Raw genomic sequence first — 20,512 nt, 5'->3', positions numbered from 1 at the left:
ATCCACCTTTTTAAGAAGGGGGACCGAAGGTTATGTTCCAACTGCAGTGGGATCACACACCGCAACCTTTCTGATAAGCAGAAGAAAATAGATTGATGGATGGAAAGACGGTCTGATGTATTGCTGTGCTGTGAAATGCATCACAACCAACGCAGAGAGGAAGCTGTCCACTTCCCAAAGCTATGTTTCATTTCTTCAAAATATTTCACTGCACACATTGTTACATGCTTCAAATTTGTTGCATTCGCTGTTGCCATGTTAAATATTGGAAATTATTTGTTTATTTTCCTTTTAATGTTTCATCTCAATTTACCTTTGAATGTTTTAGTGTCACAATCTGCACTTTACGCTCTTAAGCATATCCTCATCATGTGTCTGAGATTGTTATATTTGTTCATTCTCAAAAGTCAAATTCAGCAATAAATAACTGCTATTCAAGTGTCAACTATAATGAATGCAGGGCAGCGCAACCAATATTTTGACTGTGACATTGCTTACAGTTTTCAGTCATCGACGTCAACAAAAGCGCAAAAAACAATTCCAACCTACCAAAGCATTGGTACACACACATTTATGATGACAGTGATATTTGCAGAAATACTACTTTGAAATGTATGATTGTTTACAAGATAAACGTAAACAACACATTTCAACACTCTTGATCATATTTCACTTTAAAAAACATGCAAAGGAAATGTTTCCTTTCATTCACGTGTCCATTTTCAACTCAACTAACACTTTCGAAACTAAGTTGTTAACAACGACACTAGCCTAATATAATGTTATATTACATTATCACACACGATTTGCTGAAAACATGATTGTAACTTTTCCTGCATTTATGACAAATCTCCTTCCATCTATGGACTCCGTCTGCTTTCCCTGTGCTAGGTCGTCAGGGGGATGCAGCCATTTAGCGAGCTCATGAATACTAAACAGAACAAGTCATTACAGTCAAGGGGCTTCAACATGAAACAGCTTCATTGCTACTGAAGATGTATGGAACTTACTAGGCAATGAACCACAGGCATTATTGCCACTCCAGGATGAGGAACATTATTATCATATTGCTTGCAAGTCTTATTAATCCAATGCCAATGGAGCAAAAAGTAGAAAAGAAGTAACAGTGGTAAAATGGCTTAAACATGATAATTCTTCATCATCATCATCATCATCATCCTCATCCTAATGGCTACTGGTGATCATCTTCAACGACCAATCATGGCTCACCTGTTCTCTGAAAGCTGAGGTGCGATTGGTCGTTACCTGAGCCATTGCGATGTCATTTTCAGTCGACAGCAAGTGACAAAATGGCCGCCCCCAGAGATGGCTAAAAAGGGGTGGATTTTGCTGCTAAACTCATATTCCACAAACGCAATATTAACCAGAATGCCATGTTTAAACTAGTGGGCCTGCTTAGAACATATTCTTGGTAATAAAATGTTTGGGTTGTTTTTATTTAAGATGTCAAGTGATTGAAGTGCAATATTCCTTCATCAATGTTTTGTTTTGAGACATTGTCAAAATAGCGCTGCAGGGACAGGGTATACTCTACATAGTATGTGACATACCGTATGGTCCATGAATAATTCCATATCTTCTTATCGCAATGTATAATTAATAAATTGTCAATTACTTATGAAGGGTACACTGAGGCAAGTCCTGTCAACCCAAACATAAAACAAATGTAAGCATGGAGGACAGCAGAACAAGTCCTATGTAGAAGTGTGTTTGTGTGCGGGTGTATGTTACATATTTGAATCCAGTATTTCTTTTCTTCTTTCAACTCTCAAGGGCTCCTGTTCCTCTAATAAGGTGAATCCCGGCCTCACTGTCCCTGTAGCCTCCTGCTGCTCAATGGATGCACTTTGTGTGTTGCACATGTTGTGTGCGCGTGTGCGTGACGTTCAATTTAGAAGATTGTATGTTGGATGGAAATGGAGACACGCTGGGGATGCATGTCCTGCATTTATTTACGCTTTATACGTGTTTGCTGCACAGAAGTGCAAGTTTTCAAAAGGGGAAAAACCAATAGAAGCTTATGGCCTTTGTGCTTGTCCACTTTTGTTCTGGTCCAGTTCTAAGTTGAAGGGAAACCAACGCATGCAATTGTCGTAGCACAGTGAATGTTTGCATGGCCGTACTGTAGATGTGGAAAAAGATAAGAAATGGTCCTTGCTAGGATGAATGTCATGATCTGTTCTGTAATGGTCTATCACATCCATCTCACTCCGCCTGGTAATACAGCACTGTGGAGTCCATTACGCAGTAATACAGTACAATAGCTGTATTTGCTGGTAACACTCGACTACATCCAACCCTTCCTCTCCAAAGCATTCTGTCTCCTCTTCCCTCTTTTTATGCACATCCATCCTTGCTCAATCTCATTTCATCCGCCCGCGACAGCCGCACAATTGCAATCAATACCCTCGCTGCATCCTGCTGTGCGATTCAAACGTGGATCAAAACCGTGTGTCACAATGAGCATCAAGGCATTCTCATTCCGCGTTCATTCATCATGGGATGTCATTACCGAGGCAAGACCAACAACATCCATTGAGCTGTGTTAGCAAAAAAAAAAAACGCCCACTTATGGATGGCCGACATGCTTTATGGCTTTAAAGAGGAAGGAGGAAACCAGGTCAAGTGTAGAAGCTGTTGATTGATAGTTGTGTGAGCTGGGAATGAACAGAGGCTGAGAAAGGAAGAGTGGGAGGTCTGTGTCATTACACAGACATCCTGCAACAGCGGCCACGGACGGCATACCTAATGTAGTGTATGGCCGCTCACATGAATTCGGATACATTCAGTTGTGACTCATTGAAGCTGTAAGACAATGAAGGGTACACACTCTTGCAAGATGACATTGGCCTATTGTCCTCCAATCAATGGACTAAATAGGATTTATCTACATTCTTACAGGACTGGATCTGTGTTTGCATCAACACCGCACCTAGAGAATTCTTGCTCATGTAGGAATCGTGTTTTTCCTTAGTTGTTCAACACAAGATGATACCAAACACTTACGGTCAAATTAGTACGTTTTTGAGTCACAGCAAGCATCCTGTTGTTTTTTTAGAAGATGCCTGACCAAAGACCACTAGTGCTCTAGTTGCATGTGTCTTGTTAGTGTGGGAAGGGGGGGGGGAAATGTTCAATCCCCGGAGAGCTCGTAGCTCACCATGAATGAACTGACTATTAAACAGAAAGGGGAGTGAACGCAAGGGAGCAGTGTCTTTTACTACTGTGTGTGTTTCCCTCTCTTGATATTGTACACTGCAGTAATCTGTCATGCACCTTTTGTTTTACACAAGGCAGCCGAGGGTATTGATTGGTCACAGCTTTCCGCCAAGTACCGTCATATCTGCAAACCAAGTGATTGGTATATGCAGCTGGGCAAAGGTCAAGCTTGTCTTTCCGAAGCACTCAACATGATGTAGTAGTGATTGATTGTCCTCACTGCTAATCGGGGAAGTCTTTTCAAGGATACCACAACTGTTTCTCAGTAATTGAGGATCAATGCGTATACGTGCATTCTATTGTTCATTTCTTGATGGGATGTTAATATCTGAGTTTATGTATTCAGTGTTCCAATCTTTAAAAGCGGAGTAGGACTGCGTCCAAAGCATTTAAGAAGTACATTAATCACACCTACAAGCACAAAAAAAAAAATTCCTGTAGAAAAGGAGGAACCTCAAGTCATTTCTTGCTCTCCTCATGAACTTCTTATCTTGGTGAAACATATGCTGAGTTCAAATGTCTTCACTGCTAATAAACAATTCAATCTTGCGGTGAGAGTGGAAGGCTTCTCACAGTTGTGGCTATAGAGAGAGCGAGGTAGTTACAGCGCGTGAGAGCGGGTGTGTTGGCACAACTCCTAATGGAGGCAAGCCGACAGTTATCATCCTAAGTAGCTGACTTATTTGAATACGCGTGAGTGCGGAGGCGTGCATGTCTGTGTACATGCAAAGATAGAGGGAAAGAGGCAAAGAGATTAAAGACAAGAGAAAGTAGGTCAAAATCCCATATAGGACACTTTGTCACCGACGATGTATCAACGGCATGGGTCATCAACCCGTACGATTTGGCTGACTCCCACCATGAGAATGAGGCCATGAATGCCATGGTCTCGAGAGATACGTTTCTAGTAAACATGTTGCAGTGGTCCATGTCCTCATCATGACATGACCTTTTTTTTCCAGTCGAGTTTTTCTTTTGAAATCATTATTTTTTAGCAAACGCAATCTTGTTTCAAGAGAATTCCAGGTCAGTTAAGAATACCTCTTCTGCTCCTCGACGAAGGCGGACACTTTTCCCCTCCTTGCCCTTATCTTCCCTGCTTGCTGACTAAGTCTTTGCATGGTCTAGTTTTTCTAAAACTGGATGTTATTCCAGCCTACCACTACATTTTCCTTTCAAAAATCAGAAAATCATGGAATTTGTCAGCTGGTCCCTAAATATAATTGACCAAATATTTTCGACAGAAGAGCAAGGAAGGGAAAGCCCGCTTGTCTAGACAAAACGTTTGCGGCCGAACAAGTGGAAGATTGTATGTCTGCCCATTCTTTATGTGTAAGACATACATTATTGGAATTTTGATAACTGATATTCTATTATTGAGAGCTGGCAGTTTCCTGACTCAGCACAACGTTCAAATGATGCTGGCGATACTGTTGGAAATGGGCAAGCTACCGGTTTGATGGGCTGGGGCATGTGGTCAACACTCAAGACCCAGGCGACGAGTGAGCAGACACTACGCAAATTCAATACCGACGTGGAGAAGTTGACCGCTCACCTCGATGAATTGAGCCCCAATTCAGCCAATTGATGTCCACTGAGAACTCCAGTGAAAGTTTCAAGGCTGACTGAAATGATTGTCGGCTTGTTCCAAAAACAGCTGTTATCTTGGAACCTCATCTCGTGGATGTTGATTCTGTCAGATGCTGGAGACTTCCCGTATCACCCTCACCCTGGCATTCTCCCGTGCTTTGTGTCACTGATAGTGATGGGTAGCGAGCACCAGTACTAAACCGGCCCCAGGGCTGCATATTTAAAATTGCACTATCGATATGCTCCACCCTTAGCAGTTCTGTTAACGGTCTTGGAGAAATTACAATAATTTAGTTTTGATTGATGTATACTGTATGGCCGTTATTTTGCACCCTCTACCTCTCTGATCTTGTTTCTAACTGACAATAAAATTAATGTAGCGTCGGTTGAAATAATGAAGTTTTACTGGTGGTCTGAAGTTTCCGTTTTAATTCATTTTGGCTCGTAACTCTTACAGGGTAAGAGCTAGAAAATAAAACAAACATGACGCCATAACTTATGTCCATACATGTAAAGTGCGATTAATTAAACGCACATTCTAATCACAAATATAGTCAAGTCAAGTCAAATATTCACCTCGTTGCTACTTTCAACCGGGCTAAGTATCTTTATACTGTTAATTTTGTCATTTGTGAATCTGTTTTACCTCTTCATAATTGGCTCGATATGCACTTCACCGGTCAATCAATTCACTGGTTAATCAGCCGTTATCCCCTTCCGTATTCCTTCAAAGTAAGACAGGAAGTCAAAAAAGAAAGGTCTGATATTACAGAAAATTTAGCAAAGTCCATAGTCCTTTACAATAAATATGTTCGTCTAAGATGCATGTTCTTAATCGGAAGCCAGCATCTCGCTTGAAAATGAAACATTTTGACCAAAGAAAATTCAGCTTTTAAAAAAAAGGGAAAAAAGTAACTTTAGTAACCTTTTCAGTTAGAACCTGGTGTAGTGGTACATGTGGCTGCCTTTCATTCAGCTATCGTGGGTTAGATTCTAGGCCCAGATGAAAATGATAATAAAATAGGTAGGTTGCATAAGGTAGGTATGAAAACTGTGCCAAACAAATCGTGCACGATCAACAATCCATGTTTCACTGCAGTAACCCCTGATGGAACAAGCTGAATGTTGACCAGAAACTAACTAAATAAAGTACAGCATTTTCTTGCTGTTCGTGGGGGGTAGGGACTAAGCCCTGACGTGAATGGCAAAACATTTTGTTTGTTTTTGTGTTTACAATTGCTTATGGACGTTGCAAGAAGGTGACAAAGCATCACACGATGCTCCTCAACTTACTTCAACATATGTCCTTGGCAACAAGATGGCCACAAAGTAACACTTTTGGTATTAAATAATGCGTTTGCCTGAGCACAAAAACTGCAAACAGGCGGCGTCTTAGTCATTAAGAGAGGATATGTTCCCAAAACAATAAACACATAGGTGGATTCACAAACCCAGCACTTCCAAATTAAACAAACTAAACTTCCTGTGACAAGTTTCCTTTTGCCACTGGAGTCATTTTTCCTGAGTTGTTTACTAGCCAATGCCATCTTCATTTTAAAGATGCATCTTATCTTGCTGGCAATTTGGAGTTACCACAGTGCTGTTGGTAAAATACATCAAAAGTAATCGAAATGTATGCCATAGAATGATCAGAAGAACAGCTGTAAACATGTTTCAAAATATTCAGTAGCATCAAGCAGGTGCTATTGAAAATGTCTGTTCATTTGTCAATCGTGGAGTTAAAAAAAAAAAAAGCCAAGATGATCATTAGAGGTCAAAGTGAGAAATGTGCTGCCTCTCTTGAGCGAAGGGTAGTCGGTGATGGATTGAAGACGACAGATGAAGGACACTAGCATTACCCATCAGGTTTCTGCTGTGCATGAGTCACCACGTTCATACACAACAACACAAATGTTTGTTCTTATGTATTTGTGTGTCTTAGAGTGAATGTCACCTGCCAGTAAAAATATCGTTTTTGAACAAGGCTGACACTGTTTCTTTGTATGCACCTGTTTGCTTTTGTCAATTAAAAAAGAATGACAGACAGCGAAGTGTGTTGCTGCACAGCAGAAAAAGCATTTCTGTACACACTTGTGCACATTCATACACAATTGACGCTAGCATGAACACAAATGTAGTCAAGGAATGTAGGTCAGTGAGTGGAGGCCAGTTAATCATGAGTTTGAAAACTGCTCACAGCTGCCAGTCCAACCATTGGAAGTGACCATGATAAACCATGTCTCATTTGCATACAGTTCATAATCATTCTTCTGTGCATGTGTAATCTTTAAGCAGCTAGAGAGACACGTATTAGAATGCATTGTCTCCGCCAATGCTCATTAGTATTGCCAGATTATAAATTTTCAAGTGGATTCAGCCTTGGGGGGATATCGATATCATGATTTATATCCGTCCATTTTCTTCCATTATATTAATTTCTGTGTGTTTGGTGTCTCATAGTATTTGTGAAATGTTGCAATACCATTCTTCTATAAGAAAACAAAAGTTTTGTTTTGTATGTTTTAACCCATTAAGGCCTAAAGCACCTGGCTCAACACTTCCCCAAAACCCAAGGTCTGAGGTTTTCCCAGAAATTGAAAACCTCCAAAATAATTCATATCTCAGCCCCTGTAGCAGATAGAAACAGAGTTTGGACATGTGGCTTTCACACAGGCAGTTTATTATTATTTACTGTTTCAATCGAAGATGTAAAAATGTGTCAGTGCAAGAGAAGCACTATTTTAAGTTAAAAAAAAAAAATCGAGTGGTAATTACCATCCTCTATTCTGTTACAAACACATCAATATCGTCATTGTATACAAACCATATCATATCACGTTCGACTGGTTCCACTGGTTCAAAGTCCACAAGCTCGTCGTCTGTATATCACTAACGTTACTTATTTCAGAGCTCCCGGTGATCTATGGTGTCCGCCATTAGCCTGCGACTCTAAAAAATTCCGCCACATCCTCTGCAGTCTCGCGACACCGTTACGTGTATATTCTAATGCATTAAATTGGCTAAGAGACGGAGAATTGGATTTAAAATAGACACAGACGTATTCGCTCTCCCGGCTTTAAAGGTAGAAAGACGCAACGGTGCTCCCGGCTCTAGTGGTAGAAACGCGGTTATGCGCTCCCGGGCTTAATGGGTTAATTAACAAATAAGAACAATCAAAAAACTGCTGGGTTAGAGGAGATATTGTTCCACTCAAGTACTATGGGCGGTGGTAATGCATACTGACACATAAGGCTGACAGTCATATACAACCCCCCCCCCCCCCCCCCCAAATATTATAAGGACACACACAACCAAAAAATACCTCTTTGGCAGAGGTAACCAAGGTGGTGGTGATGTGTTAGTATTAGGTTTGTAACGGTACGCTAAATCACATTTCGGTTCGATTCGTTTTTTTGGAAAATCGATTTATTTTTGGTACAAAAAAAAACAACATTTTTTTTTTAGATATATTTATTTTGAAAAGATGACAAGTAAATGGTACATTTTAAAAAAAATAAATAAATAAAAGCGAACCATTCGTCTGATATTCCAAGGAATTACACCAGAATAAAAAATACACTAACAATAAAGATCTCTTAATTTTGTAAATTATTAAGACACTGAGCAGCCGCAACAGCCTATGACTATGACACATCTAAGTATTCAAGTTAGACAAGTTGTCATTACAATATATATATATATATATATATATATATATATACATACATCCAATAACAGTTACAATTATTGCTAACTATATTAAAACTCTTTTTATGAACTACATCTGACGGCGTGTTCCTGGTAGACGCTACAATATGATAAATCTCGGTATTTAAGTTTGACGTTTTTGCTCCCTCGTCTAAGAAACATTCACAGTCGAATGATGCCGTGCATGTTAGACGTGCTACAGTATCTTCAACATAGCCGCCCATCTCATGAAGTAAAGTCGGCACACAACTTTTGACTCCTCCACGTACCTTTCCCCATTGGCGATTTTAACAGGAAAGCCAGAATGTTCCCAAACAGGAGACCGCAGTGTACGGGGGGACCTTCGAGCTCTGGCTCTTTTCTGGCTCTCTCTTTTGTGCCACTACGCTACTCTCCCGCGTGCAACAGTCAGTAGCGCCCGTGCGTAAACCCGCGCTAATAAGTGGACCGAACCGAACATGCCATACCGAAACATATTAATACACCCGAGTGTACCGTTACACCCCTGGTTAGTATGTAGCATGTCTCTAGTTGTTCAGTTTATTCTAACCACTTAAGATGTCTTCAGCGTGTGCAGTTGCTGTAGTTGGTTCTTTTGTGGAAGCCGCTTTGACTTGACAGATGCTTAATGTGAGGAGATGATGGTGTGGGTTGCATGAGAAGTCATGGGCAGCCAAGAGGCTTCTGCTCCCAGCAGGTTTGCGTCCAGGCCAAAACATGGCAGAACAAAGTTAGAAGTAGCCCTACATGGCCAAGCACACGTGATGAATCTCTCTTGACCTAAATAACAGCTCGCTCTGGACAAGGCTCAGATCTTAATTAATCGGGAAAGGAAGAAAAACACAGTTAGACACATAAGGGCAGCCAGGGACATCCCACAAGCAAGTTGAACTTATTTAAGAGAAAAATTAGACCACCAATTAGGCCAGGAGACACTCATGCTCATCTATCATTATCTACATAGTTCCTCATTATTATCTACTTCTAGTAGCTTTACTTTTAGTCAATTTTTATCACCCATTTTTAAAATCACTAAATTGGAATCTTGGGTTCGAAAACAATATGACACTGACAAAACATAATTTTTTTATATTTAGTGTATTCAACTTGAGAGGCTTCTATGAATTATGTATAACTACTATGTTTAATTTATACACAATGTACGGAGTACATTCACCTATCCGTTTATGAAAAACTGTGACATCTAGCAATTAAATACAGAATCTTCTAAGTCTTTTTTGAGAGTCACAGACAGATGAGCAATTGTGTTTTTTCTTTAAAGTAATTACTAGGGGTGTCAGTTTAGCGCATTATTTTCGGCGCTAATCCAACCGGCTTTAGATTTTTTTCATCGTGTGATTAAGGTTTCCATAGCAACCGGGGGCTGCATTGATAAAGGCTGCTGGTCACCATGATCTATACATGTATATTTAAAAAAAAGCTTTAGAGTAGAGGAGGCGTTACATCTGCTTCATAATATTGACGATGAGGATGAATTGTTCGGCTGACACATGCACGGCTGAGTCCACCTGCCCCGGTAGTCGTAGTGTGCGTTGTTGGTAGAGTGTAACCCTTAAAAGATGTTCTTCCTTGACATCGTATGGCGGGTTACAATATAGGTTTGACTTCATGTATTTCTTCTGGCGTCTTCCTTGCTAAAGACAACCGACGCGGCAGGCCAGTGTTTTGTTTTGTTGCGTCTTTATTCAGACGTGAACAGCCTCGCTCTAATTCACCCCTCTCTCTCTCTCTCTCGTATCTTCTTCGCTCAGGAAATGCGCCGTACCAAACCAAATCAAAAAGGAATAAATACTTAAGCGCAATATACAAATGAGCATTATGTATTAGCTACATACATATACAGCATTATGAGCTGATGTGAAAATTGTACTGCACTATTTTTTGTCACACTCACAACAGGCCCCATTCCATGTGCGCATCAGACTGAAAATGGCAAATCCATACATTGATTACCTATGGTGCTTTTCTTCATTAGGGTCGCGGGTGAGCTGGAGCCTGCCCCAACATTCACGCCAAAGGACAATTTAGAGTCTGAAATGAACTTATTAACAGGCATGTTTTTGGAAGGTGTGACGAAGCCGGTGAACCTGCAAAAAAACTGCCATGCTTAGTAATCAATTTTAGCTGTAGGTCACATGTGTGCCTTGTTAATGCGAAGCTAAAGCTCACATTGAATGAACCTTGTTTGTTTGAAAGTGTTCTGCAGCTGTGCCAATGCTGATTTGGTCAACGCTCCACTGCCATTGATGTGAATGAGATCTGGAGCATGTAATGTGATGTTTATAGTCAGGTGTGTTATTTTCCATTTTTACATGTCACTGGACACAGAATATTCAGACGAAAGGATTGCCTCAACCTACTTCATTTTGGTACATTTTGTGCCCGTTAGCTCCAGATTTGAGTGGGAAATGGTTGCATGCTTCTAGCAATGTGCACCCTGTCTAGTTCAACGTCAACTAAATTGCAATATATTGTACTGTTCGAACACAATATATTATGACGGTATTTCAAAGCAGTTTGGATTAGATCGGAAAAAGCATTCTCAAGTATTCGAAGTGCTTGATTTTTTTAAACGTTTTTAAAATGTCTATAGGACATTTATGTTTTTTCAAAAATCTTTGTGACAGCTCATGTGATTTTTCTCCCAATGTTACAATAAAACAGATGTACATTATCTATCTATCTATCTATCTATCTATCTATCTATCTATCTATCTATCTATCTATCTATCTATCTATCTATTTATCTATCCATCTATCCATCTATCCATCTATCCATCTATCTATCTATCTATCTATCTATCTATCTATCTATTTATCTATCTATCTATTATCTATCTATCTATCTCTTTATCTATCTATCTCTATCTCTATCCCTCTACCTCTCTATCTATCTTCCAATCTATCAAGTACACCATGCACTAATTGCCTCTCACAAAATAAACAGCAACTTTGGCATTTTGGAAGCCCAAATATGATCATTTTTTAAACTGGGTCCCAGAGTTTCTAAATTAGAAAATGCTGCCGTTACTTCACCGTGTCTTTAGCAAATATTCCCCTTTCGTGAGATGTTGATGCAGTATTTCCATTTCTCGCATGATCATGCGCTAACACCGTGTAGTGATAATGGCTCAATTATTTATTTAATTAATTAATTCAATAAGGGGCACTGCATCTTGTTTTCGGATAACTTTAAAAAGGTTAAACAGACTAAAAACCTCTTGAAATCAATCATTAATTAGAAGGATGCTAGTTTCGAGTTCGGCTGTGAAGCTTAGAGGTTAATTACTTTGATTCAAACTCCCTCTGGGAGTGTTATAGTTCCACCTCAGCCCTGGCATATATACTAGTGTTTCAGTGTCTTTGTTTGGACACACATTTTTTGAAATAGGAATAGGGAGACCTTTAAAAAAAAAAAAAAAAAAAAAGGGAACCCTTTTAAAAAGAAAAAAGAAAAAGGTCGGCTCCGTTTCCGTTCCAGCTTTAGATGCCCCATTCCAATACAAATACCCGATGTCCATATTCCACATACGTAAAGTTTCATTATTTCTACTCTTTTTTTTTTCTTTTCTCTCGCGGAAGCAGTTTTCTATTTTGGTGAAAATGTTGCAAACTTGGTTCTCAATTCTCTACCTTCTTTTAAGTGTATCTCTTCTGTGTGTGTATTTCTACTGTCAATACAGTGTGGCAAAGGAGCTGAGAACTTTGACAAGTTCTTCACGCGCACGCAGCCTCAGCTCACACCCCCTGACGAGCTGGTGATCGCCAACATCGACCAGGCCGAGTTTGCGGGCTTCTCCTTCATAAACCCACAGTTTGTACACCCGTCGCTCAACAGCGGCACATGAGAAGGATGGCCAAACCTCTCGCCCAATCCCTCCGTCCTCATCCGTCAAGGATCTTCTCTACTCACTGCCATCCACTAATACAAAGCAACAACCTAACATACGACCACCACTTGACATTACAAAACTTGATGTATCGTTTCTAATCACAAGCGGGATTGTTCGGCATGCTTATTTGTTTTCTATGGTATATTTTGCAGTCTAGATTAGGCTTGATTTAGACTTTGCCGCCAAGAAGTCATTTCTTTTAGTTTACTAATGAGCATGTATTGTTGACAATGATGTCCTTTTTATTGAAAGTTTACTCCAAAACTGGACGCACTGAGAAATAACAGTGTTTATCAATGCCAGTGTATGATGTAAGTAACGGAACACATTATTTTGCGGCTGTGTATTATAGAAGCAAGATCATTTCAAAGGAGCGTTCAAAGCATGGATTTAATCTGTAGGTGCATGTACTGTATGTCTTATTTAGGAAGCATTCTTGCCCCCACACACACACGCACACACACACACACACATAGTTGGTGGCTCCCGATTTAGTTTTTAATGAAGAATTAAGAACAGCCTGAAGGTACCTCCTGCCTTGGCAAGTAAAGCTATCGTAGCCAAATATGAAGGGGAGAGCTGGTGCAGGCATTGAAAAGGCACCCTGTGATTCAATGTTCCTGTATCATGTTTACAGCTTTTTGCCTGTTTAATTTATTTGCGTCTGTAAGATTTTACTGTCATTGGATTCGTGATTGTCTCAATCGCCGGCGGTAGCAAAAATGAAGTCCGATTTTAATACAACATGCAATGGAGCCTGACAAAGAAAGAGCTGTTGATTTTTGCTAGGACTAGTTCCAAATTACAAAGCCCTACGAAACATTTTTTTTTTTTTTTAATTATTATAATTCTTTGAACACATTTAGCAACCGTTTGACTTAAACTCAATAGACACATTGATATTTTGTATGTACCTTTAAAACAGGGGTGTCAAACTCGTTTTTGTCATGCAAATGTGTGATTGGTTTATGTTATCAAGTATACACAACAAATTGATGGAAACTACTTTTGAAATCAGAAGCCAATAAATAGTTTGTTCAGCTAGTTTTCAAGATATTTTGAAGGAGGAATTGGTAACAAATGTTCTCAATATCTCATGTAGTGTTAAAAGTGAAGACAATTTGAAAGAAACATGTCAAGTCAACACACATGATTTGCCTTCGCGGGCCACATAAAATGATGTCGCGGGCCGGATCTGGCCCTCGGGCCTTGAGTTTGACACCTGTGCTTTAAAATGATTAGTAAAAGTTTACAGTGTGTCTCCAGCTGCCTGTAAATCATTCATGCGCACAAAGCCCGCTAACAGGTGTGAAATTCTCATTAACTTGCTGTTTTTAGAAAATAACATCAGTGTGTCATCTATATACTGTATACAGTACAAGATCTTAGATTTCCTGAATACAGCAGTAATAATTAAGATGCTGTGTTTCAGTTGTATTTCGAATGCATTATGTTGTCTGTTAGAAAACAATCCTTCATTCGATTTACGTCAAAAGTAGAATAACGTTCATCTGGTTTTTGTTCCGAAATTATAAATGTTTCTATCACCCTCATCTTCTTTGTCATTAGAAATAAGAATGCATCTAAATCAGTGTATAACGCCTTTGTAAATAATAATCATGAGGTATTTCAAGAGTCTAGCAAATTTTTATACCAACACCTACATGTGCTTTTCTTACATTGTTGAGAGGATCTACAGATGAGAAACTGCAGCTTAGCAGCGTAACATCTTTTCACCAGAGCGGAAGTAACATTGCCAGTTGCTCATTTTGGTTGACTGGATGAACGCTGTTTATTGTCGTTTGATTTGAAGTTGTGTTGGACGAGCAAGCACGTGGTAGCATCGTCGCTCATGCATGTGAGTCATTAAATGCAGCATGCCACTTAAATGTAATACTCAATTGATCCGGAAAGTGATACTCCCCTCAAAATCCAAGCTCCGTTCTAAAGACTTGCAACAGTTTCAATCAGCTAGAAGTTACCATAGTAACAGGATGTGCCTGTGCATCAGCTTCACTCTACATCTTCATGGTCAGTATTTATAGTATGTGTGTAGGATTTGAATAATATAGTTGCTCTTTTAATACTTTTTAGGGGCTTGTGACTTTCAGCAGCACATTTCCCCATTGGCCAAGAGTTCTTATCTTAAACCAGCAGAAGATGTTGTCATGAGAATTTAGTTGCATTTATTAAGGGGAAAATGCACTGAAATAATAATTACTTCTATTTTTTTTTTTTTTTTTTTTTTTTTTTTTTACTGAAAATCATCCTCATCATAGTAAATGATTGCATTTTATTGCCATTTTTGTGGAATATATCCATTTTAAAAAGGGGTGCATTTATTAACACTTTGTTGTTGAATACCGGTCGTTCCGTACAGTTGCATTGTTAGATGTTTGGCAACATGAATATTTTTCTTTTAGCAACAAAATACAATTGTATGGAAACAGCTGACCATGATCATTTTTAGGGTAAAAATAAACACATTCGTATTTGCTTATTTTCGATATTTTGAGTGCAACGTTTGCATATTTGTGGGGCTTTTCAGATATTCAGAGCTCATGCGTGTTCTAAATTTGCGACTAAATGTTTTTGACACCCTTTTAGGTCACAATCTCATGATTTTGTGGCTTTGTTATTTTTTAACAAATCCACCTACAAGATTTGGTAGTGACATACACTTAAATATTGTGATTCTTAGTGCTCCTTTAACACTGCTTGCTCTCTCGCTATAGACCAGTGGGACCACTCACTTGATAATGTCTCATTAATGGGGTTTATAATCTTAAAATGTTGTGTTTATTCTTAGTTATGCTTTTGTGGCCATTGTCAGTTAATATCTCCAGATTCTTCAGCCAATGTGGGAATGTTTTATAGAACATATATACACACATCAGAATTTTCTTTCCTGCAATATGTGACATATCTGATATACAGCATATAGAAAATCATCTTTCCCGTGCCAAACAAATATGCCAGACCCTGTAGTTTTTATGTTTACCTCTCCTGCCATACATAATCTACGTAACAACTACTGTATGTTGTACCTTTTCCGAGTTGGCTCAATTCACTAGCACGGCCTTGTGACTTGCTTCCCTGTCTGCTTTCTTCACAGAAAAGGCAAACTAGTGAAAATGACAGTTAATGTGAGCATGCCACAAAGAATCCAAACTGTCCCTGCATGTGCGCCTGTCCCAATTTGACATGTTTTCTTTACTTTCCTACGGCTATCTGCAACGTTCTTCCGTTCAAATTCAAACTCAATCGCATGGCATTCAGTGACAACTGCAGTGGCCATGTTGGCCATAAATAAGCATTAAGTTGACCGATGTCAAATTGAGTTTTGCTGCTTTAGCATTTTTAATGAATGGTGTGACATCATATACTGAAAAGTAATAAGAATTGCTATTGACCTTTAATAGACAATAAGTCACACTTGTTCCGAAATGTATAATGTTGGTCCTCTTATTTCCCATAACCTCGTTAATACGTTCAACCGAGACGCAATGCCAATCACAAATATGAAAACGGAAAGCACAAACTTATTGAAAGACAGAATTTGAGCCATTGCATACTTTGTGACTCTTACATTAACCTGCAAATTGAAAATAGTTGGGTTAAAAATAACACAATTTTGGGTCATAAATACAGTATGTTTATCATTGGATACACAAATTGGATCAATTTGACCCACTTTCTTGCATTGTTTTGTACAAAGCAGCCCATTTTTGGGGGTTGTTTTGAACAAAACTACCCATTTTTGGGGTTGTTTTTGCAGAAAACTACCACGAAAGTTGAGTCAAATTGACCCAAGTTGTGGATTGGTCCATTAATGACCCAAAATTTTTAACCCAACTGTTTTTAGAGTGACTGGGCAAAGAGAACTATATGTGTCTGCTCTCAGGTTTGCGTAACAAAGAAAACATGATTTTTATTGGATTTCACATTGGAATATGGATCCAAATGCATTTCATTGATTGGACAATAATGAATGCATGTCAATAGGTGGCAGGGGAACTGACAAATTACTGCAAAAAAATGCAAGAACGTAGTATATGTGTATAAATCTTGTATCTTATCCTCCCTCCTCAGTGCCTGGGCCTACTTAATCCATCACCTTATCCACACCTGTTAAGAGTCTTTTGATGTCTTTAATTGACACGTGTATACACACACCGCATGTAAATTGTCCACAAGTCCATTTTTTCTCTCTGTTCTAAATCCCAGAAAAAAAGTTTAAGAGTCATGCGTATGTTGGTGTTTTACATTGTTTACATTTGAGTCTTTTTTTTTTTTTGGTCATGTCATGAATTGTGGTTGCATATAATGAAGACATCTTAATTGCAAAGTATGAGTGAATGGTTTGTTTTCTTCCTGACACTACTGCTCCGTTACTGTAGATACGTGACAAGGCTTTAGATAAATCCTGTTGTCTCCTCATAGAAGTTAGTCAGTGCCAGTTAAGAGAAGTGAAGCACGTGTCATCTTTTTGAATTACGGCAGTAATAATGCCTTATTGCCAAACTCATCACACAATCTCTTACTGCCCTTGTACTAAACTACTTCCAGTAGATGCCTACGTAGTCAATACATGAAGGATTACCTTGTATTTTGCAAATGTTTGGTCTCTTTCCTTGGCAACCTGAAACCTTTAAAACGACTGAGCAACCTACCTTGTAACTGATTGTGTCATTTGTACCTAATGTATGATAATGCAAATAAAAAAAGGAAACTGAGGTTCATACTTTGGCAGAGCAGTTTTTGTTTGATCTCTTTTTACTGTGTGAGTGCATTCAAAAAATGTCATCGGCACTAAGGCACAGCTGCCAATCAATAAAGATTCACTTCTTGAACAATTTAATATACAGTATATACATTATGTGTGTGTGTGATAAAGGCTAAAAGGCTACGACTGTGTACCGAACACACTAAAATCAAGGCATTGCAATTGTACAAGTTAATATTAATGCTTCAAAGAATTAATCAATCACAAAACTCTTTACCGAGCAGCAGAGCTGGGCATTCTGCCTCTGTGACGGACCGGTTGCCCTATCCGCCTATGACGGATGCCCTTTTCCAGACGATAGATGGGAAACTTAGTATAGTTGGACTAAGCATAGTTGGAAGCCCATTTTTAATTCCATCTATGTAATCGTCTATTTTCACGGTGAGCCGTATACATATACACATATCTCTCTGCCGAGAGAGAGAGAGAGAGAGACAGACATATATATATATATATATATATATATATATATATATATATATATATATATATATATATATATATGAATAGTTGTATTTAATTATTTAATTTCTAATCTAAGTGAATATTGACTTCAAATTCATAAATCAAGATGAAAAGTTATGCATTTGATATACAGTAGATGCATACATCAAATCTGACTTGTCCATGTAAAACCAACATAGTGACCCCATAACATGTGGCGAAAAATAACTTTTGCATCAGTCGACTTTTTCCCGCTTACCTCATCTTTTTCACGTGCGATGGATGCCACCCGATTAGAGTGGAGCCCCGTGGCATGTGTAGGCCCAGCTGGTGTGAGCTTGAGTTTACCACCTATGCTTTTCACTCCACTTGCTTTCTGCCATTGTGCCACTACGTATACTGCATAACCATGGACATATGCACACATCTGGAGCTGGTACACAGCCATACGGTTTTGTTAGGAGAGCCGTTCTGATTGAGCAGAACAGATGCTGATTGTGCAAGAGAATGCTTAAAGAGGCGACACGACACGTCCACCTTACAGTTCTGAGGTTGGGGGTTTGAGTCCGACTGAATCTGGCCTTCCTGTGTGGAATTTGCATGCGCTCTCCAGGTACTCTGGTTTTCTCCCATGATCCAAAAACATGTTTCTGAGGTTAAGTGAAGACTCTAAATTAGGATTCTGCAACCTGCGGCTTCAGAGCGTGTCTCTTTCCTCTTTCTGCTTAACCTGATGTATGAATCACTCAAAGGAGTTTCTCCACAGTATCCATCTGGGACCGCTCCAATGTGGCCAGAGCGTTGTGGATGACAAACCACAATCGTGACGGGGATGTTTTTGATATATTTTTTAAGATGTTGATTATTATAATTCATTCACTTGCTTTCTCAGAGGGGTTGTCCCACTCTGCATTTATGAATAAAATACATGACGTCCACCATGGAGCGCCGATTTGGTTTTAATTTCATGAATGCGTTACATGAAGAAACAATATTTTATGTACTTTGCAGCAGCAAAAAACTAGTGTTGCATTTACGAAATGACTGAATCATTTCGGAAATGCAACACTATTTTTTTTTTTATGCATACAGGTTAAAATCTCTCTCTCTCTCTCTCTCTCTAGCTCTCTCTCTCTCTCTCTCTCTCTTAGATTTTCAAGGGCTCAACAATGGCCAGCATGTTGAATCAGAGCAATAAAGTTCCTCTAATCCCACATGATGTTTAGCATCCCAACCGAACCACACTTTATCCCGACATTTGACACATCATACAACACTTTTATTTCAATCACTACAGAGATTCCCTTCAAAACATCTTGCCATACATACATAGTTTCATTTGCTGCAACTAGGGTGAGTATCCAAAGCATTAACTCTACAGGCCTGTATTTCTTTTCTTTTCTTTCGTTGTTTTGTTTTCTCCTTAATTGAAATAACTGTTGTTGTGATTTGGGCTGAACAAAAGTTGATTTGATTTTGATTTTTTTTTTATATCCCATTCATCAGAACTGCATCCAGTTTTGTTTGAGTGGGCAGAGTGTGTCTGCCCTCTCTCTGGTAATGCTGCTGACTGAAGCTAACAGTGGTGGCAAAAAGGAGGAAATGTGATCATCTGCATATTCATATACGGTGTTCGCCGTATCCTCTTATCATTGTTACAGGTGAGCGCAAAAGCGTTCAATGACATTTTACATGAAAAAATGTTATCATGTTATATAATGCAAGAGAGTGACCTTGCTGCAGATTATTTCAATTTCCGTTGATGTTAAAAACAGCTCTCAGGGTGATGCAGTGCAGTTCCGTAACCACTGCAAAATACAACCACAATGATAAACATACTGTATCTGTCATTTTACAATACAGAAAGGTGTTGAATATTTTAGGATGATTTTTGCAGATGATTATATAGTGGTTCAGTATTTAATCTTACAAAAATAAATATGTGACTATGACTGCCTAGAGTATGCTGCATGAGAAAGTTCATATTTCATGTTCATTTCTGCCCATGGGAATCCAGATGGTCTATGTGACTTTGATATTTGGCTGTCAGAGAAGAGGGCCAAATTAAAGATGAAAGGGAGTACTACAAAATGGCAAGTGTGTGAGTCGTCACTGTGAGGGCACCGAGGGTTCGCCTGAGAGATGACGTGATCTTCACGCATCCATCTTTCATCTCGTCATTGGAGAACACAATGTGTTAGTCATCCTGCGAATGTCCAGATGCTCTTCAAAGAAGGCCCATATGTTCTGTTCTGTTCTGTTCTGAGATTCTACGTTCTGAATCAGAGTGATATATGCACAGGTTATGTTTGAGTCCACGTGACAACATGCTGCAATGTAATCTTGATTGCAAATCAGTAGCTAGGCTTGGTGTATATCTGTTCTGCATTATTTAATCACCCTTGACAAACATGGGCATTTAGTAGGCCACAATAGCACATAGTCAATCACTACATTAGATTCAGAATTATATATGTATAATCCAGCAAAATGTGTGAATGTGCATCTGATACATGAAAAAAGCAGCGATGTTAGTTTATAGCCCCGTCAGAAATATGTGTAGTCCCAGTTAAGCCCCTCCAGCATTTTATTTGATATCATAAAATATATTTATGAATTATATTCTCAGCCCCTTTATTTATTGGTCTAGCCCTCCTAAAGCCCTGGGAGAAAAATAATCCTGGCGCTGTCCCTGGGTCAAATTTAAAAACAAAAAATGAAAATATATCCAAAACCTGATGCGCTACAAAAAAGTAAAAAACCTTTTTAAATCAATGTCAAAAATAAGTTGAGGTACACAAAAACCAGACCTGATTAAAATTTGCTGCTG

General features: G+C 39.0%; 1 protein-coding gene across 1 annotated transcript in view; it reads left to right on the top strand.

The window, feature by feature from the left end:
• The window catches only part of prkcaa (protein kinase C, alpha, a), a 124,538-nt gene extending 107,344 nt beyond the window's left edge, over positions 1-17,194 (top strand). The window contains exon 17 of the mRNA XM_086033249.1: positions 12,243-17,194. Within this exon, the coding sequence (XP_085889375.1) occupies positions 12,243-12,407 (165 nt within the window). The 3' untranslated portion in view covers positions 12,408-17,194. The remainder of the gene's footprint in view (positions 1-12,242) is intronic.
• The last annotated feature ends 3,318 nt before the right edge of the window (positions 17,195-20,512 follow it).

The sequence above is a fragment of the Filicampus tigris genome, chromosome 6 (genome assembly GCF_054856515.1).
Source record: "Filicampus tigris isolate MCC_2025a chromosome 6, RoL_Ftig_1.0, whole genome shotgun sequence".
Classification (NCBI taxonomy): Eukaryota; Metazoa; Chordata; class Actinopteri; order Syngnathiformes; family Syngnathidae; genus Filicampus; species Filicampus tigris.
Note: the sequence above shows the minus strand (reverse complement) of the source record. Positions and strands in the feature narration are given on the sequence as shown.